The sequence below is a fragment of the Gasterosteus aculeatus genome, chromosome 10, assembly GCF_964276395.1.
Source record: "Gasterosteus aculeatus chromosome 10, fGasAcu3.hap1.1, whole genome shotgun sequence".
Lineage (NCBI taxonomy): Eukaryota > Metazoa > Chordata > Actinopteri > Perciformes > Gasterosteidae > Gasterosteus > Gasterosteus aculeatus.
Genome location: NC_135697.1, coordinates 14,989,826 through 15,015,111, shown reverse-complemented (window position 1 = coordinate 15,015,111; position 25,286 = coordinate 14,989,826). Strand labels below are relative to the sequence as shown.

General features: G+C 48.9%; 1 protein-coding gene across 2 annotated transcripts in view; it reads right to left on the bottom strand.

Annotated features, from left to right (window-relative positions):
* Window positions 1–25,286, bottom strand: part of LOC120826246 (triple functional domain protein-like) — a 55,705-nt gene that overhangs the window by 16,773 nt on the left and 13,646 nt on the right. For both annotated transcript variants that reach the window (XR_013450877.1, XM_078080929.1), the window contains exons 3-24: window positions 17,623–17,697; window positions 16,040–16,154; window positions 14,315–14,507; window positions 11,880–11,984; window positions 11,539–11,735; window positions 11,081–11,342; window positions 10,294–10,416; window positions 9,703–9,894; window positions 8,264–8,395; window positions 7,303–7,533; window positions 6,462–6,584; window positions 5,646–5,837; window positions 5,133–5,302; window positions 2,846–3,020; window positions 2,496–2,691; window positions 1,698–1,864; window positions 1,466–1,585; window positions 1,152–1,343; window positions 901–1,050; window positions 695–809; window positions 310–425; window positions 93–215 (exon numbers count right to left, since the gene is read on the bottom strand). Coding sequence is in view for 1 of the 2 variants with exons in the window: in XM_078080929.1 (XP_077937055.1) it covers window positions 93–215; window positions 310–425; window positions 695–809; window positions 901–1,050; window positions 1,152–1,343; window positions 1,466–1,585; window positions 1,698–1,864; window positions 2,496–2,691; window positions 2,846–3,020; window positions 5,133–5,302; window positions 5,646–5,837; window positions 6,462–6,584; window positions 7,303–7,533; window positions 8,264–8,395; window positions 9,703–9,894; window positions 10,294–10,416; window positions 11,081–11,342; window positions 11,539–11,735; window positions 11,880–11,984; window positions 14,315–14,507; window positions 16,040–16,154; window positions 17,623–17,697 (3,464 nt within the window). In the remaining variant the exon portion in view is untranslated. The remainder of the gene's footprint in view (window positions 1–92; window positions 216–309; window positions 426–694; window positions 810–900; window positions 1,051–1,151; window positions 1,344–1,465; window positions 1,586–1,697; window positions 1,865–2,495; window positions 2,692–2,845; window positions 3,021–5,132; window positions 5,303–5,645; window positions 5,838–6,461; window positions 6,585–7,302; window positions 7,534–8,263; window positions 8,396–9,702; window positions 9,895–10,293; window positions 10,417–11,080; window positions 11,343–11,538; window positions 11,736–11,879; window positions 11,985–14,314; window positions 14,508–16,039; window positions 16,155–17,622; window positions 17,698–25,286) is intronic.

Below are 25,286 nucleotides of genomic sequence, written 5' to 3'. Positions count from 1 at the left end.
GTTATACATACGCTTACACACTCTCATGCTTGTGTGTGTGTGTGTGTGTGTGTGTGTGTGTGTGTGTGTGTGTGTGTGTGTGAGAGGCCAACCTTGGCGGTGATGTGGAAGTCCTCGTGCTCCTTCAGCAGCTCCTGCGTGTGGTGGATGCTCGAGCCGGTGGAGGTGTGAGTGGACAGGTAAAACTCCCCAGTGTCGTGAATCCACTCCAGAGCCTGAGAACACGCAGCATACGGGGAAGCGTCAGGTCACAGCAGGGCGCGCGTGTGTGTGTGTGTGTGTGTGTATGTGACTGTGCGCTTCATTGACCTGCTTGGCGCTGCGTTCAAACACCACGTATTGCTGACACTGGTCCAGCCGTCGTTTCCTCATGGTCCAGAAGTGGAGGACTCGATTCTCTCTCTGCAGCAGCTCATTCAGGATGTCTAAACACAACAGAAGGAGAAAATAACTCTGACATCCAACAACAGACTGAATGTAACTCCTCACATTAAGTCAGTTCTGCGTATTGGCAGCACAACGGGAATTTATTGGGAGCTTTTCTACCGTTGAATATTCTAGCCTGAGCTGAAGGGCTGTCATTACTGAACACACTTAAACAGACGAGTGTGCCTTTTAGTTCACGTCGCGCGCACGAGTGCACCGGTTTCCCCATCATCATTCAGTTATCCATCGCTTTGAACAATTGACTTACTTTTGACCTGCTGCTCCGGCGCTTTGACGTGGCTCAGCATCCCGGGCATGTTGACGCTGTTCCTGTGCATGTACTTGAGGAAGACGTCGGCGTTTCTTCTGGCCAGAGTGCACGCCTGACGGAGAAATCATGAACACGCAGGCTGAGCTCAGAGAAGTGACTTGATCGTGAGTTCAGGGTTTGCCTTGATTGTGTGGCGTGTTAACCTTGAGGAAGGCCTCCTTCTGCTCCAGGTGTTTGGTGATCATGGGACTGACGTGGTCCGTTTCACAGTTGGGGCCCAGTTTGTCGGCTCCTCCGCACCAGTCCTCCTCTCTCTTGTATTCCTGCTCCAGGCTCTCCAACACACTGCAGACCTGTCGGGACAAACCCACTTAAGTCGAGGAGAAAACATTGATGTCTCTTTTTTGTTCGAGTGGTTCTCATGAATGCAGGACCCTCCTTTGGCGCCTCCTACCTGTTCAGAGGTCTTGTAAAAGGCCACGGAGGCGTTGACCAGCTTGAGCCGGTCCTCCATTTTCAGCATGAGCTGCTGCCAGTGGGAGGCCACGCTCTCTGCACAGTCTCTGATCAGGTCCATGTCGTAGTGGTTCGCCTGAAGCAGAGCCTCGGCTTTCTGCTGAACCTGCAGGGCACTCTGGTGAGTTTTCTGCATAGCGGGAAGAGGTGGCGAAAGGACAGGGGTCAGACACAATACAATGTGTCAAAACGGCCTTCAGAGTGTGGACAGAATACATGACGGCGGGTGAGATTGGTGGGATGAACAAACACCTCGATGGCGTGTTGAAACTGTTCGTGCTCTCTCTGCAGTTGTTCGGCTTCCTGTAGGGAGCTGGCTGTTATTAAACCAGCGTTCAGCATCGACTCGCCATTACGAATCCACCCCAGGACCTGAAAGAAAGAAAGGAGGCTGCGATCAAAGGCCTTGGAGATATCCTGGTATGCTGCAGAGTCCCGGCCTGCAGAGGGTGCCTGGTCGCAGAGTCGAGCCTGCGGGTGCTACCTGCTTGACCTCCGCCTGCAGGTGTCTCAGCTGGACGCACTGTTCCAGGTGCCTGCGGTGCTGCTCGGCCGCCAAGTCCAGTTCTTGCTGCTTCTCGTGGAGAAACTCCAGCAGGTCCTGAACCCGTGTAGCCATGTCCACGTCCCGGTCACACAGCAGCTCCACGCCTGGAAGGCGAGTCGCACTTTAGAGTTTGGACGGATCACAACGGACCCCAGAATGCGCCGCAGTTCTGCCTGCGATTTCAATCAACTTCAAATACTTTCATCCCGGGTCCTGTCAATTATTACTCTAATTTGTATTAATCTTGTAAAGCACCATATAATCAGTGTGTTTCAATAATACATGTGATGTAACCATTCTTTGTGCTGTTCCAGAGAGCGCCTATTAGCATGTGAGATCACAGGTGAGTTATTATGGTTTGTGAGTGGGTGCCTCTCATCACAAACGCGGACCGAATCCGACCCGAGACACCTACACAGTATCAATATTATACTAATGTAGCCAACGGAGAAATCTGTGCAGCAACAGCGAACAGGCGCTCTGTCCTACTTTAACCCCCGGCTGCATGATGGTGCGGCAGCCGGGCGACAGTCAAACATCTCTTCACTTCACCTTTGCGGCATTTGAGATTTAATAGCTTATAACGCTGGGACAGATTCAGATTGAGCAGAGTGTTTTCTGGATTTATGCAAACATAATGAAACATAAAGGAAGTAAACAGCAGGAGGGAGATAGTTAATTCTATTAACAGGCTATAACGCGGCACACACAGTACAGTCTGGGCGGTGTTCTCACCCGAGGCCTGGACTTCGTTGACGTACTGCAGCAGCTCCTGGCCCTGGTGGATGACGTCGAAGGTGAGGTTGTTCATGGTCAGGGCCTTGTCGGCGTGGTGCTGCAGCCTCTGCTCGGCCACCGTCAAATCCTCTGTGTCAAATTCAGTCATCTGACCCACCAGCTCGTCGTTCCACGACTCCAGGTCGGAGATGATCTGAGGGAAACACCGCCGGGGTTTTTACAATGCACAAAGACATATCATGGCATCGGCTTTAACGCTGTTCTCAAAGAGGTCTTTGCTTTGCTCAAACGCGTGCTGATTCTTTACAAAAGAGCCAAAAAACACGTCCCCTCCGAATCAGACTCACGTCGATGGCGTCCCTCTCGAAGATGCGTAGCTGTAGGAAGAGATCCAGTTTGATCTTCCTCTCCTGGAAGAGCTCCTCCATCTGGCCCTGGGCCTCTTCGAGCTGCTGCAGGACGCTCTCAATGTGGTTGATGGAGCTGTTGTGAGGCGCCTTGTTGCTTGAGATGGCCGAATCCCTGGAAGATACACAAGCGATTGAGCAATGAGAGGCAGCGCTGTACAATAAAAAAAAAGAGAAAGAAAGAAAAAGGCACAGTTGGGCCGCCGCCAAGCGAACTCGGCCGCTGCGGAAGCTGCTGCAGAGCTTCAGTTCAGCTTCAGTCAGCTGGAACATGGCAAAGAAAGTAAAAAGTGAAAGGTTTTTCTAAATTGTGGAAACTCATTTTCAAGTGAATTTTGTGAAGTGACTTGTAAAGATTTCTTTGTTCCCCTTTTTATCTTTATCCAATAACGACAATCCTGGACTCAAGTGACCCACTGAACATGTGTTAAACAGGCAAATAACACAAAAAGTATAGAAAACATGTACTTATAGTTACATTTGTATGCTTACAGGCTCTTTAATAGATACTTCTAAGGGTTGCGTTTCTCAATTATTTTTTGGTTCTGGTCCGGTGTTCTAGTCCAATACCTCAAATGTGTTTTTAACTCAAAAGTAGATGTGTCAAGATAATCCCGAGATTCAACTTTTCAAAAAAAAACTCCAATATTCTCTTTTGCCAGAATGACTTCATATAAAAAACATTTACAGAGAGAACCTGCGTAACGTGGACCAGTCAACAACCCGACAGAAGCACACGTGTGTGATGCAGGAACACGCCGCCGACGGCGAGTTAACGAGAGGCAAAACATGAGTCAGCAGAAGACAGCGGCGGTCAGACACGGATTCTGATTGGCTGATGATTCAGCGTGAAAGACGCACTTCAACACTCACGTGCACGACCATGAACACGCACACACACACACACACACACACACACACACACACACACGGTGTAGATACAGTTGCCTCCCAGGGAGACTGTCACACAATTAAGACGCACAGTAATAAAAAACAAATTATGTAAGAATTCCCCGTGGAGCCAATTCAACAGGGAGGGAGGGAGGGAGTGGTGGGTGAGGGGTGAGGGGGGGGGCAGAGAAAAAAAGGGGGTGGATGAAGAGGGACTGGATCATCCTCTGGGTAAAAGCAGGGGAGGAGACGGAGGGTCCACTGCCTCCCCCTCTTGAACACCTCCTACAATCCTCTCAGCTTTTTTGGGGGGGGGGTTTATGCCTCTTCTTGCTGCATTTTAAAAAATGACACTGACTATATTTTGCATTTCATTCTCACTTTCACTTCACACACATTTCAATTCCAAATGTCTAAAATAACTTCTAAAGCTCTACTAAGCAACAAGACAAGTCAGGACCGTTATGTAAGTAGACCGTTTATTTTCACATTTCTATCGTCCTTTAGAGATCTTGTTGACTTGTCCAAATCATTTTTTTGGGGGGGCATATCCAGATTGTATCCAGGGTTAGCTTTAGAAAGTCTGGATGTCTGCAGATGTGGCTACATCCGGCCGCTCTTGCTGCTCTAAGCGGATTTGAATTGGGAGGGCAACTGTGGGTCAGAATCCGCTGCTAGCAGAGATCTATCTAGGACAACAGAGGAGACAGACGTGGACGGATACCGAAATAAACTGTCCGCTGGTCCTTTTTTGCTCGATGCCGCTTCCCCCCCCTAACGTTGCAATGTACATCGGCCTCCTCCGTGCCCGAGTTCGTCTGGTACCAGTGGAGACCTCGACTTGACAGCGGTTGCTTCTTTCTCTCTCTCGACGGCGACCGTTTCCTCGTTGGAAAGCTGCGTCACGAGCGTAGCTACGTGATGACGCCTACATCGTTACCATAGCAACCCTGGGAGGTGGTTTGGTGATCTGATCAAAACAGCAATGCCCGAGTCTGTGTTAAAGAATTGATGGTGTTGCCTGCAGTGTGGACCAGATGGTTTCCTGCATCGATTGTGGGCATAATGTGTCATGTTGGTACTTGGTGCTCTCATAATATATTAGTGGTTTGCAGAATAGTTTGGGCTTATTTCACTATTTGCTTGATTTAGCGGCTCCTAATTGTGCATATTTGCAGGTACTATTGTCAGAAGGGGGGTATTCAAAGTCGGAAACCAGCGGACGTTGTGTGGCACTGAATCATAACTCAAATGACTTCTTCTGTTCAACAATGTGTCCATTCGCCACACAGATCATCATGGTACTGGTTCTCTAGTCGGGCACATTCATCCCTACCTGAGCTGCTGGATGAGGTCCTCCCCCTCCTTGATGACGTTGACGGTGACCTGCAGCGTGGTCTGCTGCTGCTGCCCGAAGCGCTTGATCAGATCCTGGACGGCCTCCACCGACTCGGCGTAGACGTCATCCAGCAGCTCCTTCTGGAGCTCCTCCAGCCACGTCCACAGCTGCAGGAGGACACGCGTTTTTTTGGACGTTCGCAAGCTCACTCACAGCACACGTCACTTTTGCAATTACAAAAGGTCAGTCCATTCACGCCTCATCTCAATATTCCCCTTCAGCTAACTCGATGCCATTTCCAACCCTCAACTCTCTTTGTTTACGAGAGGACGGCAGCGGAACGTCCACCTCTGTGTGACTAACAGCACATGAGCAAAACATCACACGCATATTCCATTTGATCTGATAATTACTTCCCTCTTGCTCAAAGAGCCCTGCAAAAAGCTCTCATCCACACAAACACACAGCCCACCATCTACTTCAGCGTTACGTAATCCCTTCCCTGCCTACCTCTTTGACGTGCGTGTGGAAGGCGACAGACATGTCCAGCAGGACTTTGCGCTGCTCCACGCGGCGAACAAAGTCCTGGATCCTGTCCTCGAGCTGGTGGGCGGCCTGGTAGATCTCCTCTGGGTCGCACTCTCCCGTCTGGGCCAGCTGCTCGGCCGCCTCCAGCAGCTTGTCTGCATTGGTGTACGTATTCTACGCCGAGAGAGAGCGAGAGATGGATTAACCCGAAGATGAAGATATAATGCAAAAACAAAAACAAAAAGCGTATGTCGAACACGAGCAGAGAGGAGCAGAAGATGAAGAACAGGATATGGAGGAGACCTGCTCACTGATTATCAGCGTGATAGCGCAGTTACGCAGAGATAGAACCAGTGAGAGGAAATGGACACTGAGTGGGGGTGAAGGTGATGGAAAGAGGAAGAAAGAAGATGCCACAGAAACCAATGGCGACATCGAGGTGAAAGCCATTCTGACAGGTTCATTTAGTGAACGTAACAAAACCACTCATCACCAAAGCCAATATTCACATCAGCAGGGGAGTGTGTTACTGATAATTAATTCAACTCTTCATTTACACACAAGAAATGTAGAATCTATTCTTTCAAAAGTTTACACTTTGAAATTATATTGCCTAAAAACATTACAGAACAAATAGGAACAAACAAAAATGAGGAAAGGAGGAAAACCCACTTTCATTGCAGACGTTGCAGCTTACTTTCTTGTAGCTTTGATTTAAAAGGAATGTACTCAATGGTACTTATGTGCTTTTTTTTGTTTAAACGTGGTGGAGGGGGGGGGGTGGGGGGTGCGGGATACCTGGGCCACTTCCTCAAAGTCTTCGTGCCGTTTCTGCAGAGCTCGGGCTCGGTGGAGGGACTTCCCCACACCTGTGTGTTTGCTGAGGAAGGCCTCGCCGTGGTTTTCTATCCAGTCCAGCACCTGTGCAGAGAGACCACGCGACCGTAAAGCAAAACAGCCACTTGGGAAACAGGCGACCAGGAGGGGGCGCCCGAAGGTGGGCGCCGCTGTGGAGCATAATCCAAAGAGTGCGTGAGGGAAGCGCAAAGACAGAATTAAGATCGGTGCTGTGTGAGGCACCGAGCATCTCTCTTTCACACTCCCCTCCCTGCACTCTGTCCTTCATAGGGTTAATAGATGAACACAGCATTTGCATGGACATATGACCTAGTTCAGTTGCCATAGCAACAGTTGCCATGTCAACACGGTCAGGAATGCCTGTAATTTTTATTTATTTTTGGGCAGCATGCATATATATAATCCTATTGGACTATTTGACAGTGCCAGGCTCACTGTGCTCCTTTTCAAGCCTTTATTCTGCAGAGAACACTTCACATTTCAGGCATTTATTTATTTTTCCTTTCCACTGAACCGCATGACGAGTGAAGATACGACGTTCCAGCGACTTTTTCGAGGACATTATGATAGGAAACATGGCTGCTGCTGGGATCCAACCCTCTATTAAGAGTAGAACGCTTTTAACCAGCAGGCTACCCAGCTATTTTCCAATTACTGTCTAACCCTCACAATGTTTTACTGAAAAAACTGGCAATTACGTTTGCTCCTGGAATTACAGCGCTTGGCCATTTGTGCGCATGCTTGAAAACAAAAACGTGCATTCGGTCGCAGTGTGTTTTACCTGTTGGACGTCTTGTTGAAAGACACAGAGCTGCAGACGTTGGTGCAGCCGCACTTTGCGGTGTTGCCAGATGTTTTCCAGCTGTCTCTGGTGGTGCAGCACCTCGTGGATGATGTCCAGGACGTGGTGCACAGCCTTGGAGTAGTTTGCTGATGCCGTCAGTGAGTCGGCACTACCCGGGGTCAAAGGTCGCTGCAGCTTGTCCAACAGGGCCTTGCCATCTTGGCTCACCTGATGAGTTAGAAAGAAAATAATAATAATAAGAAAATATTCACAATTAAAGAGAGAACAGCATCAACGATAGAACTCTAAAGGTACAATTGCCTAAAAATATTTTTTATCTGACTTGACCAAGAAAAAGAAAAATCATCAACAGCCAGAAGTGGTGCAGAGCTTATTCCTTTGATGTTGAGAACTCGAAAGAAAATCATAAATGAAAGAGCCACAAAAAAGAAATGAGCGAGAAAAACTTTTTCGCCCCCTGTGCAGTTTCAATTCCTACTCACCAGGGAGGCAAATGAGGGGGTTAAATACAGTTATGAAACTTCCTACTGTTGGCATTAATTAAGTGTGTGTAGGTGTGTGTGTTCACATTTAGGTCTTGTGTATGTACGTGGAGGTGAACATCTGTATCTGCCTGTGCATACCTGTCAATTTATAACAACCTATAACATATATGAACATTATTATTGCTTCTATATTGTTTCCGCATGGCAGGCAATGTTATGTAGATATATTTTTTTATTAATATGAACTTCCAGAGAAAACAAATAGTATCGAAGTCATTTTTTGACTGAAGTACAGTATGGCACTGTGTTTGGCTTCATCCTTCATTGGATTATCAATTATGTTCTAATAACACAACACATCTAATCGTGACTCTGAAAGGGAACAAAGACGTGGAGTTCTGCCATCTACGCAGCGCCGGTGTCCGTGCCGCTGGCTCTCAGGCTGCGGTTACCTCGGAGTAGGCAGCGGTGATGTGCTCGTACAGGCCTTGGTGGTGGTGGATGGCGTCTTCGAGGTCTTGCAGCTCGGAGGGCAGATCGACCTCGCCGCACGCCTTGCACCACGTGTCCACGTTACCCATGTACTGCGGGGGAACAAACACACACACACTTACACAAACTGACGCTCGGAGGTGGAGCATTTCACAGGAGACACGGCGGGAAGCAGGTGAGGTGTTTGCATCCGTGTGTTCCTCACTTGCTCTTCGACCACGGCGTACAAGAACTCGCCCGAGGAGCAGTTCGGATAACATTGCAAAGCTTCAGAATGCAGAAACGTCCCTGTGTGTGAGCTCGGTCAGAGGAGTTATGAATAATTCTGATTGTAGAAGTTTCAGTGGTCTCCAGTGGGAGGTGAGGAAAACAAAACAATCAACCAGGAAGAGATGTAATTATTCCCTTTTAGACGTTTCTCCCGTGATGATTCGACGAGGGTACACAAGCAGAACAAAGATTCAAAGTGCGCCTCTCGCTACGTGTGGAGGATAACGGTCGGGGTGAAACCTCTGGAAAAAAGAAGAAGCCGTTTCTATTTCAGCTCACAAGCATTCAAAGGCTGGTCAGATGACGGCGATGTTCCAGGTCGGAAAAGTCGTACCACCCGTGTTCCCCAGTTGGGATGTTTCTTATTCAGCCAATGAATCAGTCTACAGTTGCTCGACTAATGAGCGCAGACAGAAAGCCGAAAACAAAAGCCCTACTTACATTCTGTATTTGTGTATGTAAAGATATGTTAATGAGATGCATGTTTGGCCTTATAGATTTAATGAGGCCCAATGAGAATTCCCCCCCCCAGAAGGTGTTTGCATAGGAGTCAATGAGCATCCATTAAGACTCGGGAGGTCAACACCTCGCCTGGTTCCAAAGGAACTTTAATGTGCGTCTTACTTAATTCCGTTCCCACTTGATGTTCAAGAGTTCAAGCATTTTGGGAATTATGTTTATCTGCTTTCTTAGGGGCAAATATCAATGCTAAATTAATAGTAAATATGAAGCTACAGCCACTTAGCTTAGTTTCTGACTCTTTTACGGCTACTTCTTAAAGTCCTGCTGTCGACATAAATCTTTTTTTGAAGAATTGAACAATAACATGAGGTTAATTAAGGGCTTGATTATTTTCTGACTTCGTGCAACTTGAAGGAACTGGAGAATGAACATCTATTTAAGGCAAAAGCAATCAGCCAAACCAGTAACCGTTTTGATTGTAATTAAAGGATCAGGATGAGTGGTGAGGGATTGAATATGAATGAGTTTGTAAAAGGTTATTCAGACAAAACGAGCAAAAATTTCACCTTGGAACTCCGGGACATTTTGGAGATCAATCGAACAATAGACTAAATATTCACCGGACGAATCAGTAACTAAAACCAACTTCAGTTCAAATGCAACTCGCCTGGTCACACTTCTGGTGGAAGCTGGCCGACATCTCCAACAGCGTGCTGCGCTCGTCCAGCGCCGCGGCGAAGGCCTTCCACTCTTGCTCCAGCTGGCCTGAGATCTGCTTGATCTGCTGCGAGGCGTAGTGACCTGACTCCAGCAGCCGGTTACCCACTGACATGATGCGATTGATGTTCACGTACACGTTCTGCACAGCCGGGAGAGAGGAAGGGGAGAGGACGGGAGACGGTTAGCTGAGCACCTAACGTTAGGAGGCGAGCACAATGCGCTCTGCAGATAAGAGAGGAAAGGTGGACGTGTCGCCGTTGCTTCTCGCGCATGGACAGTAAATGGATTGATTCCTCCGATTGGTTTCATAATGGTTACGTAAGGCCGACTGTGGATACAGAGTCAGATTACCTAATACCTGGTTGTGCTGCTGCTGACACGCAGAAGAGCACACAAGCACAGGCTGCTCCAGTTCAATAAATATACGATTATGGAGCGGCGTGGAATTGATAGCCCAAGTGGGCTGAAAAGCATTACGTCCTGCAGCGAATCAGCACGTCTGTGTGCGTGTCTCCGTGTGTGTGTGTTTGTGTCCTACCATGCAGTTCATAGCAAAGTGGCTGTGCTGGGTCTGCAGCTCTATGGCGTGCGGGTGGTTGTTGCCGATCTCTGTGTAGCCTGCCAGGAACAAACCCTTGTTGTGCATGATCCAGTCAAACATCTGCAGCACGGGGAATGACAGAGAAGACACACGCGGAGAACAAAAAGTGAAAACATATACACACGCACACACACACACTAAATGAACTTTCGCAGATCAAAAGCAAGTGAAAACGAAACGCAGGGACTTGGCCGTGTGGGTCGACCCGAGGTGTGTGTGTGCTTTGCTGCAGAGTGCGGATAGTTGTCGTCTTTCGGGGCCAAAATACAGGAAAATGGACTGCCTCTATTAAGAGTATCCGCTCAGGCTCTCCTAGAGAACAAACTTGTGGCCTATGGTGTCCTAGCAACAAGCTTCCACGACTGCAGTGAATCCAAGACTGCAGCTCTCTCTTGTTGCTGCAACCTGCTATCTTATTCTGCTCACTCAAACGCGGCTCTTGGGATTTTCTCCTCCTGTCTCCTTCTACTTTGTGCCGCAGCTCTCATCACCTGAGCTGTCTGGGTGGCCATCAGAACAGGTGTCTTTGTACCTGCATGAAGCCTCCTCCGTCTACCGCTCTGAGATCCCAAAACCCTGTTTTATACTTCCGTTTTTATTTGTGAGATCAAATTTAAGCCGCTGTTTGAAAACGTGGATCCACGAGGTCCTCACACACATAATAAATCAATGCCACTGCGCGGGTGTAATTAAGATGTTGCTGGTATTGATATTTGATATCGACCTTCTCGGCGTCCTGCTCGAACAGGCGGAGCTGGAAGCACTGATCCAGCTGGAGCTTGCGGACGTGCCAGGCCTGGTGGAGGTGCTGCCGGGTGGAGTGCAGTTTGTCCAGCAGCTGGGTGATCCGTGGCACCAGGCCCTGGGTGTCGGCGTTGCACATCCCGCCGCCCCCGCTGCTGCTGCCGCTGCTGCTGCCGCCGCTGCCCCCGCCGCTGCCGTTGCGGTTGGAGAAGGACTCGCTGCTCTGGATCCTCTGGAGCAACCTGCAGGCCGATTCAACGCAAGTCAGCGGTCGCGCTTGTGATCTGCTTTAATCGCCGAACAAAGCTTCGCATTTCTGTGGAAGTGGATTCTTGTACACTCAAAACTGTTTTATTAGGATTAGAGCAGAATAAGAAGTGTCCGCCATGCTTTCCTAATCCCTTGGGAATAACTGTCCGTAGATAAATGTGTGCTGACCTCTGTCCCTCAGTGTCCAGCTCCTCTATCGGGGCCTTTATGACTTTCTTCTTCAGCGTGGCGTGTTCTTCTATCATCCGCCTGGCTCCTTCCAGGTCTTGGGGGAAGTCTTTACGGGACACGGTTTCTTGCATCTCCTCCAGTCGAGACAGCATCTGGGTGGCGTGACCAGAGAACTCCTCGAACGCCACACGCACCTTGATGGAAAAAAACGAGCAGAAGACGTCTGAGTGGGGGAATGCAAGTTTATCAAAACACAAACAGAAATACTACTAGTGGATTTGAACGCCGTTGGGGGGGAGGCGGGGGGTTTCAGGGCTTGTGAGATGCGTGGGCCTCACCTCGATCCACTCCTCATGGTTGTATTCAAGGCTGCCGTCGAAGTCCGCCGTCAGCTGGGAGGGGTCGACGACCTTCGTCAGGCCCTCTAGTGACACCATGGTGGTCTACAGAGCAACGGTGGAGGTGAAGTTAAAATCAGCGATCATACGCAGTTTTTTTTTTTATTTTAAATAATTTTGCCGGAAAAGGATAAGAGACGACGTGACCGGCTCCTTGTTCCCACAATCAGACCACACACACTTTGCTTCTGGCAGTGGAGCTGCAGGGATGTGATTTCCAGACTAAGCCATGTGACAGATTTTTAAAATGAATCAATTATTTATTTTATCCTCTTCGTCGTGATATTTAGCGTGTAATCCCTTTCACACAAGACACGTCGTCTTTTTCTTCTTTTCTTCTAAACTCAGTGTGACACTCTAAACACTGTGGCACTCTATTTTTGTCTCTTTGTTTTACACTGAGGTGAAATTAAAATTCTCAAACGCATATTACAATATCAGTTTCAAAGATACAGTGAGGAAACGTCCTCCCGTTTGGTTTCTGTGCCTCTGTGTTTCTGCTAAGCCACCTCCGCACAACACCCCCACACACATGGCCAGAGATGGATGCAGACGAACAATGCGGAGACACACTGCCGTCCTTGGGTGGATAAGCAGAGCGGCCCTTGACAGGGGGGGGAGGCACATCCTGATATGTTCCCTCATTGTTGTTGAAGTTAATTGATTTGTACTCTGCTGAATGGGGAGCGGGAGAATCGGGTCAGGCGCCGCCGGGTACCCTTTTTCCTCCCACGGGCCCGGGCAGCGGTCTATCAACAATCAAAATGGAGCTCGGCTTCGGCTCGTCCTTTCGTTCCCATCTCAACGCCAGCAGAGGGGAAGCGAGGACGGTTTCCGTTTCTACCGTCGACACACGCGCACTTGCTACAGTCGCGCTCGGCGGCGTGAAAGCTGGACGCGGCGGAGCGGAGTTTTACCTTATTCTTTGCAACTGTATCCCTAGCAACTGTCCTGCAGGAGACTTGGTTGAATAAAAAAAAAATGAATGGTCAAAAATAAATTGTTGTTGAGCTACATTTGTTTTGAAACACAAATGTAGCTCACAAAAAGAAAAGCAGGGAGTCCAATCAATGCCTGTGTGGCAAGGCTGGGCAGCGTGTGGATAACTAACCTGCCCTTTGGCTATCATTCCTCTCGCACAATCAATTCGGTGTCATCGGACGAACGTGGACCTGTGCGTGTGTGCGTGTGTGTGCGGGCATGTGAAAAATCGAGAGCTATTTCCACCCAAGTGCTTCCACTCAACCGCTATAGCGAGAGGCTGAAGGCAGCAACACACCGAGCACATATTGTACAGAGAAACAGGGCTACAACTACGTCACTGCTTACACGTGATACATCTCCCTCAACCCTGCGGCTTTTGAAAGGGGAGCTAATCATTCGCACGCTCAGCAGGCTCCTTCAACGGCGGATCACGCGCAAAGGCGAGTGCGCTTATTGAGCGGAGCGTCGGTGAGCGCACGCCGCCGCACTTCCTGGGCTGCACCGGTGCGCGTCTTGGAATCCGTTCAGCTATGAAAAGGTCAGAGCGTAAAAATAAGCCTGTTCTTGCGAAGATACCCCCGAATAGAGTGTGGAAGAATGTGTTCACAGCATCACAGCCACTCGTGTTCTGCTGCCGGGAGCCGCTTCGGGGTCGGATGTGATGAAATTCCGCCTCGAGCAGACGGCCGGCTGGTGATGAGCGCATCCAAAGCACAGGGGAGAGGAACATAATGGATTGCCCTGACAACGAGCCGCTCAGCTGGCTACAGCGGTTGTTATGACGACTCAGCTGACAGCCAATTAAGGGAGGATTTTTCTGCTTTTGGAAGTGAATTGGCCGATATAGAACTGCGGCACTTGGTTTCACGCTATCGGGAGGCTTCCAAAAGTCATTACGGCGCGCTAAAAATGTGCTAGCGCCAATTCTATCCTCGCCGGAGCAGCAGATAATTACATAATAAAAGTATCGCAGCCGTGAGTTGCGAGTGAGCGTTGACGCGATACGCTCACATCATAACTGCAGCAGTTTATTCTCCTCTGGTTAAAACTTTAATCCAAATAAAATAAATAAAATACAATCGTTTTGATGAAGTATCTTGATAGCCGGATTGTGACACTCTTGACCATTAGAACAAGACATTTAAACAATGACAACGAAGACATAATCATCCGAGATCCAAAATCAAACACAATATCTACTCTCATAATATTGATATAGACAAAGACGTGCAAGTTTACATCGACATGGAGATATGACGATTGGATGGTTATCTATTCGACAGTAAAAGAACCATTACGCAGCCGCACGTGAAGGCAGTAAACAACGTGATCTGCCAGAGAGCAGATGACATGTTGTTAAGAATGTGGAGCTTTGTTTTCTCCCGTCGTACCTCAAACTCGAACTTGGAGCTGCCGAAGTTGGTCCTCTGCTTCTGCCAGAAGTTGTCCGGTTTGATGATGAGGGCGACGTGGATGCAGGACGGGAACGACTCCTGCAGGATCTTCAGCAGCGGCTTGATGCTGTCCCACTTGGAGCCGCGCATATCAACGATGACTGTGAAGCCATGTTTACACACCTCCTCGCTGCGATGGGCGGACGGAGTGGGAGGAATTAGAGAGAGAGGAGAGGAGAGGCAGGGGAGATGCAAGATTGAAGAGAGAATAATCCAGTGGGAGAGAGCGAGAGAGAGAGGGAGAGAGGGGAGACAGATGACAGGCGTGGGAAAGGTTGCGAGAGGGATGAAGAGAAAAGAGACGGGATTGAAAAAAGGGGAAGAGAGAAAAAAAAAGAAAAACAATTGAGAATAAAAACAAAACAGCGCGATGACGCATTTTCTCTACTGCGAGAAACCTACGCAGCAAACGCACATCCCACACACCCACGCACACCAACACCCACACAGAGAACCTGCGACAAATGAGTCACAAATGTGTGCAGAAATACAAAAAAAACAAATCAGCACATTTGTGCAGCAGAAGCCTCGTCTCCCTCTGGCGCTCTGTTCTGGTGGACATTAATACCACATAACCTCACACACACACACACACACACACAACATCCATACACCTGGAACCTAATGCAGAACGTACAAAAAATAACTTTTGTGGCTTTTCTGCGATTTGCATCGTGTTACTATGACTACTTTGTTAAGCAAACCTGGGTGTCATTTTAATCCTTTTGGTCTTTTTTGTGCAGTCGGCTTAACGGATATCTTTCTAACACAACCCAAACCTCTCCCTTTGCTGCTGTAACAGCCTGTCAGCAGACAGCTAGTGTGCAGATGTTGCCTTTCCCAAAATAGAACACCTTTGGTCACCGAAAAAAAGAGAAAAAAAAGCTCACAAAAACATGCACAACATGACGTGATGACGGTTTGGCTACCGAGAGGATATTTAGAGAATATAAAACAAACAGACCATTTGCAGTGAAATCCGCTGCAGTCTGATCCACGCAGCGAAGAGCTGTTGACTCAAACTGAGACCCGAGTGGACGGACGGAGACGGAAGGAGGGAGGCGGGAGATGTAAACAGAGAGCTGCTGTACCTGCGAGGAGAGCAGCCACTCGTCCACGGTAACTACCGCCGCTGCTGCTGCTGCTGCTCCGCCTCGGCTACTGCGACACTTTGTTTTGCTTTCACACTCGCTCACACACACACACACCTCCTCACACATGCGCTCTCCGACCGCCGTTGCTTTTTAATCCCCCTCTCTCTCTCTCTCTCTCTCTCTCTCTCTCTCTCTCTCTCTCAACAGCTCGCTCTCTGGTAATCGCTCTGGTTCTCTATCATTTGTTTTTTGGTTACACCCCCCCCCCCCGTCCTCCTCCCTCAGCCCGGGCTTTCCCCCCTCTCAGCATCTCTCCGGGGGTCTCGAGGACGGATTTTATTGGCAGCGAAGAAGCGAGCGAGCTGCTCTTGAATTATTTCTCTCTCCAATCCGCCCTCTCACACACACTCATCTCTCTCAGGCTCGCTCACGTGTTCGCTTTAAAGAGCCTCTTCCACTGCGCTCCGGGGAAATGACGGCACACACGCAGACACACACACACACACACACGCGCAAACACACACACACACACACACGAAACAAAGAACAAATTGAATGAATGTGTAACCTGGGGATGCCGGCTAGGTAGCCGATGAGTCGCCGCAGGTCGTCTGTTCGTATTCTATCGTGGTTGCTGCGTGAAGGAAACGTCAACACCGGGCCGCCGCGCCGGTCTCTGCCACCTGAGGACACACACACACACACACACACACACACTTTGTTGATTTGGTCCTGAAGAGAGCAGTCTTTGATATTCCCATTGCAACTTGTGTCGCCTCTGGTTCGTCTTGGTTGAACAGAGTACAGATCATCACTCACGTCTGTGTGGAAATATTTCAGACGCCTTCATTCCAACTCATTACTACAATTTTAGAAGAGTCAATAAAAACGTCAAGTCAATAAAAAAAATTCTAAAAAATAAAGAAAGTATATTTGTGCAAAAACTAAGAAAAATCTCACTAGACTGGGCTTGATCCTCAGGAGAAACATTTTGTTGAAAATGTTGTTTTAATCCCACCCAGGGAGCTGAATGCCTGGTTTCTGTATTGAATGCAGCGTATAAAGTAGAAACCGCCTTTGACATTCTCCCGGCCTGGATCCTACATTTTCATTTATTTTGTAACAGTACCTGGTGGTTTTGGTAACACTTGCTGTTTAAGGTACGGAGTCATGAGACATAATTATGAACTCGTCTGGCACACTAATAATTGTGTTTTGCTTCTCGTTCCTGAGCAGAGAGCCGCTCGCGTGGAAACACGTAAACACGGGCTGACTGCGCTCGGCCCGCAGATGACTGGCTTCAGTCGGGTCGCCGCCCGCCTGCAGGCTCGACCCCGTCTGCTCAGAGGAGAAAACCAAGCGCTCACGTGGCGAACGGGCGCACAGGAGCGAGGCAGAGCGCGGACGAATTATTAAGCAGCCAGATTGGGAGTAATAGGCTTAGTTCGTTCACACTGCTTTTACACTAGCGGCCGCTCCTTCACCCCTCCCCCCCACCCTCCCTCACCCCCACCCTCCCCCGTTTCGAAGCCAATTACCCCGCCAGTGACTACTACGGGATGCGGTAGCTGAGAGTAAGTCATCTCCATGGCAACGCCGCCCTTTCGCTCCCTCTCTCGACTTGTGTGTGTTTATCGGAGTCATTTTTCTTGTCGTTGTGGACCAAAGAGAAGTGTGCACGTAGGAAACACACACACGCACGCTAGTACACATTTAAAGGACAATACACAAAACACACACACACACACAGCTGGATAATGTTTTTTGTGTTTTGTACAAATAATCCTGCTGGATGTTCTTGGCAGTCCGTATCTCCGGCTCGGCCTCCTGTGAGTTTTCTCTGGCATGACTCTAGCGTGTGTGTGTGTGTGTCAAACATGGCTGAGCTTCCCTTACAGGGGGGCAAAGACACAGCTGTAGTTTACTATGCTGTAGTTCTGCTGATGCTGCCTAAACAATGGATGTCTGTGTGTGTATCATGTGCAGTCTGAGTGTCAAGAAAGGTCAAAGGTCAAGTGTCTGGGACTCAGTCTGACCCGGAGAGTTTTTATAGGCACGGATCGTTATCATGAGAGAGACTTAGAGGAAGAAGTAGTGGGAGAATATGTGCGCAGGACACTAGGAGCCATACTTCATGTTTCAATATCTTACCTGACAAAAAGGCAACTTTTTCTTTGAGGATGGGCAGCACCTCCATTGCTCTCATCTCTTCATACCTCTTAAAACCTGCAGAGAGAGAAAGAGAGACAATGTGGAATCAACACAAGCAGAAGGAGGCGGAGCAACATTCAAGGCCGGCGGCGGCTTCAGGTCCCTTGGACGAGGGTCAAAGCACAACACCGGTTTTCAACTGGCGGGTCAGAAATACTTTTCCTTGCCTCCACACAAATACTTATAAAATTAAAAATAAAATGGAAACTGGTCTCAGATACTCGTCTCTGGTGGAACGAGCTCTCTGACATCAGGACCACAGAGACTACAAAGACACACGCCACTTATCTATAGCAAATTGTAAATTGGCTTATTTGATGAAATTGCACTTGTTTCTTGCTCTTCTGAGTGTATATCCTTATGGTTGAAATGCTCTTATTGGAAGTCGCTTTGGATAAAAGCCTCAGCTAAATGACATGTAATGTAATGATGCAATAATCAGAGGGAATAATCTGCTAAAAAATGTATCCAAATTGCCACAAATGATTGCCATGATAAGCAGGTTTGACCATCGTCATAAACAGGCACCAGCTACCGACTGCGGCTTTTCAAGCTAGAAATCAAAAAATCTCTGCTTCCCAAATGTCCCTCCGCGTCCTTTACAAACCAGTCAGGATCTTTTATTTTAATTTTATTAAATGGCACTAAAAGGCGCACGAGCCGTCAGAGGAATCTTATTAGTTACTTCATCCACTTTCACCAGGTTTTTCTTCTCTTAGACTCCCGATCTTTGACATTCTGCTACGAATCAATGTCTTCCTCCACATACGTATTCAGTGATGAAGCACACAACAGTGTCTGAGCCTCGAGTTGCTTCAATAACTGTGGCTGCTTCTTGGAAAAAATAAAACCCTCTGGCACTGCACACCAGTACTGATGTGTTTTACATACCGGTTTGTCTCGAATAAACGGAGGTAGAGCTGAATATTAAACATGGGAATTAATGCAGGAAGAAAAAGCCCCCACAGCAATAAAGCAAAACCACTGCTAATGTTCTGTCACGAGTGAAATTGAGGCAGTCAGGGGACGGTCAATAATTGAAAACCTGTTCAAAAACAGTATAGACGGACAATTCCCCCAAGTGATTAAACTCTCACCTCAACTTCCGCACACGCGGGTGGACGGGACGTGGCCCGGATTTCGTCCTTCAGACCGAGCGCAGGTCTGAGAGACTCTGGACCCACAAGAGTCGTATTACCGTTTTTAAAAAGGACGTTTTAAGTGTCTCTTTTTCCCTCATTCTGACTCCCTCCTCTTCTTCATCGCCAACCCGAATGAGGGATTCCTCCGACGTTTTCTTTCCCCGAGGGACTTCTTAGCAGGTTTAGCAGTAATTCAAATGAAACGACCTCTCAGGGGTGTATTTCGTTACAAACGCACAGTAGTGTGTGTGTGTGTGTGGCAGAAAACGTCTTCAGATATAAAGGAGAGAAAGAAAAGACGACGTAGCTCTCGTCTCTCTCAGAGATAGATGAGCTTTTCATTTCTTTGGTGTGTTCAAACATGCCGGACAACCGGGTCATAGAACAGTGAAAACATTCCGTCTTTCTTTCTTCCTGTGTAGCCACATAAAGGCGATCAGAGAGCAGAAACAGGCAGTGGGGTGGTGAGGGAATTGTACTCGTCTCTCAGCACGTCGCCGTGTTTACAACTGTACGCTAATGACACGCCGAATGCTTTCCACCCCCAGAGGAGACGGATGAGATTCAGGCCGCGTCTCCATCATCGTCTCGTTTGTCTAACGACTTCCTTCCGGGGGAAACAAAAACAAATATTACCACAATCAACTGCATTTCCCAGGGTGCACCTGTGGAGAGAGAGAGACGGTGTCTGGATGATGCGTGAGAGGAGGCTCGTGCACACTGTCAAACTATTTGGTATTAAATATTCGCTGCAATGTCATTGGTCACTTCAATGTCCATGAATTGTGAAGAAAAGGCCAGAAAGCAAATACGGACATTTGAGAAGACGCACATAGTAAATAAGTTTTGCTTGACAAATCATTTAACAATTTGTTCCGGTCTTATACAAATATAACACGATAGAGGTTGAAAACTGCTTTTTGTCCGTAGACTCCTTCAGTATAAAATGGCGCCACGAATATTCAAATATTCTGAAATTTCATTCATCCAACACAAAACACAAAAACTCCCCTTAAGAGCCGATTGCACCACATGTTGGCACCTCGTCATATGTTTTATTTTGTCGTACCTTGCTTCATGTTTGCTTCAGTGCTGCTGAATATTGCATCACGCATTCTTTGTATTTTGCAGCAGGGACGGAGAGGAACACACAGTCACTTACTCTGCTTCACTCCAACGCATTTAGCAGGAGCCGCTAACGAGACCTTGTGTTATCAGAACACATTAGTGGGAAATATCCGCGTCGTCGCGCTTAACTCTAAAGCGCCCTGCGCACGGAGGGAAATGTGCACAAATTGCTGAGCATTGAGTACGAGTTGGATGCCAGCAGACGGCGGGATGGTCAAAGGTCAATGAGAAACCTGATGTGATGTTGACACGATGAGAAGCAGAAAACCGTGTGTGTGTGTGTGTGTTCACGGGGAGAAAGAGCGCACACTGAGAGCTTTGTATCGTGGTGTGAAGTCAAATGTAACGGTCACAAGATTACGGTCAGCCTGCTGCACAAAACACGGACGCACACTTTAACCCCGAAGGACCTTCCCCCCCCCCTCCTTCCAAACGTCAGGTTGTTTCCTCCTGTTTTGCAGGTGAAAACATCGAAGCGAGGCCTCTTCTTTGGGGACGATTACGTCCCGTGTGACTGACCGCCTCGCTACGCCCGATCGCTGGCTCTCATCGCACGCTTCATTGATTATATCCCCTGAATATGAATCACACTCTCACATTATGCGTCAAATCGGTTTACCTTTAATCTGCGACGCTCTCCGAATCCTTACAGGAAGTCACCTGACAAATAACTTGCTTTCAGCTTCGACTCTAGAAACAGGTTTTGGTTTGGCCCATTGACACGAGTGAAACATCAGCACTTGAGTGATGACGTGTTTCTCTAACCGGCTCGGCCACGACAGTACGCTACTTCCTCCGATACGTGAGGGGGGTTGAAGTGATTTGAGGTCTGGGTTTTCTCTTCCACCACTCAGACACACGTCGCTCGTGCTGCTCCGGGGGGAAGAAGTAGCACGGAAGCTAAGTATAGAGCGCGCTGGTCCCACGCGTTCAAGTTTCACCTGCTTTGTTGTCAGTTGAATCAATCTGCATAGTCGCGTGTGATATGACGGCTTCAGCTGAACTTTTCACCCCGCTGTGAAACGGAGAGGAGGGCGATGGCGTCATGATGGATCAGTGATCACCTCCCACTTCCACACACACTCGCAGCATTGTACCTGTCAACTGGAAGAGGGCGGAGCCTGTGTGGGCGCCCCACCACATGTGGCTGGTTGCCCAGCACGTCATGCCTGGTTATTTTCACAAATTCTCACGTCCGCCCGCTGCCGTCCGAAGGAAACCCGGTCCTCTGTCGCAGCTGCATCCACACGTTCCTGAGGGGCGGTATTCCCGATCCAGCAGACGAGCAAAACCTCCCAGCGCACCGCGTGGATGCAAAGACCGTGTGAAAGCCCCCCGCCGCCCCAACGCGTGAGCCGGTAATCTGCCCCTCTTTCAGAAAGACCCGCTTCCCCCGGGGTAATCCTCCATGTGTAGGAGGAGCAGTCGTTAGAAAGTGCCCACGCTGCATTTGTGCCCCCTGCGAAGCCGCTTAGCATCAGGCGGGAGACTCGGGAGTGATGGGGAGAACCCTCACGGCGCGGGGGAGGCCTGCACACGACATGGCATCCACATCACAGTCCTTCCTTTCCCGCTGTCGCTCCAGTGCAGCCAATCAGTCACAACAGTATCAGATCCTGATGTTATTCATACCGTAATACCGTAAAAGTGTTGACTACCCAGACCTCCACAACACGCACAAAGTAAAACGTGAGAAACACAAGAATATTATGAAATTTCATGATATTCCTGCTGGCGCACAATCAATAGGCAATAAGCTGAGTTGGGTTATTATCATCCATGACGTCATGACTCAGAGAAAAGGGGTGAACTTACTCTACGGCGAAGATCGATCCCACACAACAAAAACGCACCATCCACCAGATCAAGCTTTCCTATTCCGCCGTCAGCTCCAATATTTCCAGGTCCATGGCCCCGTGTGAGGTGTGTAGTGGTGGGCAGTGATGAACCGCCACCCCCCACCCTGAATGTGTGTGTGTCAGAATGTGTCAACACTCCGCCTACACGTCAGAGGCTTGAGACTTGTCGGGGCCTCCGGGAGGTCAACTGGCCGTTAGGCTGGCTCACACAACAAAAGGAGTTTACTCAGCAACACCACTAGAAGCCGGCCGCGGAGAGATCGCGTCAAATACCTCGGGGAGGGGTTGGAGAGAGAGCGTGTGTGTGCGTGTGTGTGTCGACAGAATGCAACAGCTGTCTGGACCGGGACGGGTGGGACGAGTGGTACGGTCAGTCAGCGAAGGGAGGGGGGAAATGTTGCTGACATACCAAAAAAAAAAAAAAAAAGGGGCTCACTCGGAGCATCTTCCCTTTCTGATTTAAGAGCCGTCGCGCGGGGGCGTAATCTCATGATGGCTCCGCGGCAGCTGATTTGGACGCTTTGGTTGCAAAAACCAGTTGTTGCGGGTTGAGAGAAACCCACACCGGACACATGTGTGTGCGTGAGCATCTCTGCGTAATTGTGAACTCCCCGCATTCGCGGCGTGCCAGAAATTCCACGGCGAAGGATGTGGGGGGCGGTTCATGGGGAGGGGGGGGGATTCCTTAAAGCCGAGGGAGGGGACAGGAATTTGGGCGTCCGTGACCTTGACCTCCGACCTACATCCTTATCACAGATGGGCTTAAAAATGAATATTATAGAAGTATATTATAGATAATGCTACTCTGGTTTTGTTTAGTTGCATCGTCACTGTGGGAAACTGTTAATGGTCCAAATGACACATTACACAGTACAACGGTCTTAAATAGATATGGCGCTAAAAGAAGAAGAAAAATTTAATTAATTTGTATTCAATATCCAACTATGTTAAGCTTCTAAGTTTACTTGGGTCTTTTGTATATCAAAATAAAAAATGGCGGACCAAACTTTAGAACTGTAGAATAAAGGGGTCCCTGCTCCATCTCGCCATCAGTTTGGGGGACATCGGCCTGAGAAACGTTGAGACCCTTGTTCTAAACCCTTTAAACACAGAGTGGCTCTCGTTGCAGCTCCAGCCAAGTTACGGTGACTCCGCCATGGCTGCACGATTGTCCAGCTGGAGGCATTTAGCAAAATGTCAGTAACAGCTGAACTGGATGCGTTCTACAAAGTCCAATGAAAAGCAGTACAACCAGCTGCAAATTTGTCTGAGAGCAAATGTTAAGAACATTTTCCAAAAATGACAGACTTTTCCTGCACCCATGGAAATGTAAAGCCAGCCAAATAAAAGTGGACCGTCGCTGGGACAAGAAGGGGGGGGGCTAACGCGATTGGCTGTTGGGATCAGACACAGCTGTGCTACAATGCACCTACTGTGCACACAGCTGGCCGTGACACACAACAAGTTGGTGAGCAGTCAGAAAAGAAGAACACCTTGTTACGGCCCCTTGTTATCGGAGGACTGAGCAATATGTACCCGTTTCTGGCCGCCATTGGTGCCGAGTCACTGCACGATGAGACGCTCAAGCTCTCTGCAGGCACGTCAGTAAGTCAGTCTGCCATATTTGACCCTTTTACCTACAATCCTCTTCGACCGGAATGATTCCTCCGGCCAGCCGTCTGGTCTGAACCAGTCCGGCAGACAGCGTGAACCAAAGGAGGGTAATTCTTTTAGAAGACGTATTGAGTGAAGGAAGGATTCCGCGCTGCATTGAAACGCGTCCTATGAAAGTGGGGTATAATTATCTCGAAGCACAGAAGTGAAAGCGTGAGCGATTCAGCAGCACAGCCTGGGTGTTTGTTGCCATGTCCTTCCCCCAGTTTACCCGTTTTGTCCCCAAAATCCGACCGCTGGCCTGGGCCGAAGGAGCGCACCAGCTTTCCTTTACCTCCGCCTCTGTAAGTTCCCTCCACCCGTCCAGACCTCTAATAGCAGGGTAGGCTAAACGAGCGACCCGAACGCAGCGGGGGAGGAGCGGATGGGGGACGGGGAGGGAGGGGGGGTAAAGACAGGGAGACAGGGAGAGAGAGAGAGAGAAGATGGCTTGTTATTGGAGCCAAGGGTTGATTTGTCCGGGGCTTTTAATGCCACATGATGTCATTCTGACAAACCGTGACGAGACCGAGGAAAGGCCTTTTCTGCAACACTGAGGTCAGTAAATAAATACCCCGTATCACTGTGATAGAAACCGGTTTCCTTTGTTTTCCACTCTCCCTTCTGCTACCAACTGAGAGTCAGTGCAACGCACAGCGTCACTGTCAAAAGCAAGGCCTCGTCCTGCGTCAGCGCTCCCGATCCGCACGGACACGCCATCTGGAGGCTACTGCGAAATGAAATTTCAGCTTGTAGAATGAAATTGATTACCGAAGATTCCCACAAATTCAATTCAATGGAGAGTTCTACATTTGGACCAAACCACCAGGGACACAGACAGAGAGGAAATGCACAGGTCCTCCTTGCAAAGAACCCCCTCCGGCACATCTGTCAAGGTCCAAGGGCATTAGCATTATTACGTAACAGCACTGCTCCCCCCCCCCCCAACCCCCTCCTCTTGGAACCCACTTGGTCAGTCGCCCAGTCAGACCAGTGGCTGAGGAGGCCAACAGATGGACAGATGGTTACTCCCCCTTCCTAAACCAGGAAGTGATCATTGGGAAGCACCGGGGAGCTTAAGGAGAATGGCGCCCTGACAGTGTTGCGCAGACAGGAGCAACGGATCCAAGAGCCCCCGGGCCCCGGGGCAACCCGCCAACTCACTGGCCTCCTTTGTTTCTCGGGTTTGAGGGTTTCATTTTGAAAGGCCGACACTCGGCCTTTCTCAGCGACTGAGAGTCGATAAATTGCAGTGCTCCTTTTGAAATGAGAAAGTCGGTAAAATATTAAAACTTCCCACTGACGCACAGGAGAGGAATAATCTTAGACATGAAAGTGGCCGTGTGTCTCCTCAAAATGTCACATCAGAGGCATACAATATATTAAGAAGCAGATATGATCTTATAGGCGGGAACGAACCGCCATAAGAACCTTTTTGACCGTCAATACTACATAAGTGAACACAACGGGGAGAACGAGTGCGCCCGAGGAAAGAAAGGTCAATTATATTACAAAGGAATAATCAGTAATGGGGAGACAGCAGAAGCAACTGGAGGTCTTAAATAACCAAATAATAAGTCACAGGGCCGAAAAACACATAAAGACATCGTCCATCTCAACTCCTCCTGGGGAGCCTGCTGGAGAGACCTAGTGACAGAGGTGCTAGACACCGGCAGCCAATCACAGGCCGGGAAACCTGGTATGTGAGGGAGGAGAGGGGGGGGATGGAGACGGAGAGGGTAGGGGGAGTCAGGGCGATGTGAGAAACGACTGTGACAATGACAAGTCTTTGTCACTGGAACACTGAAATATTAATCTTGTG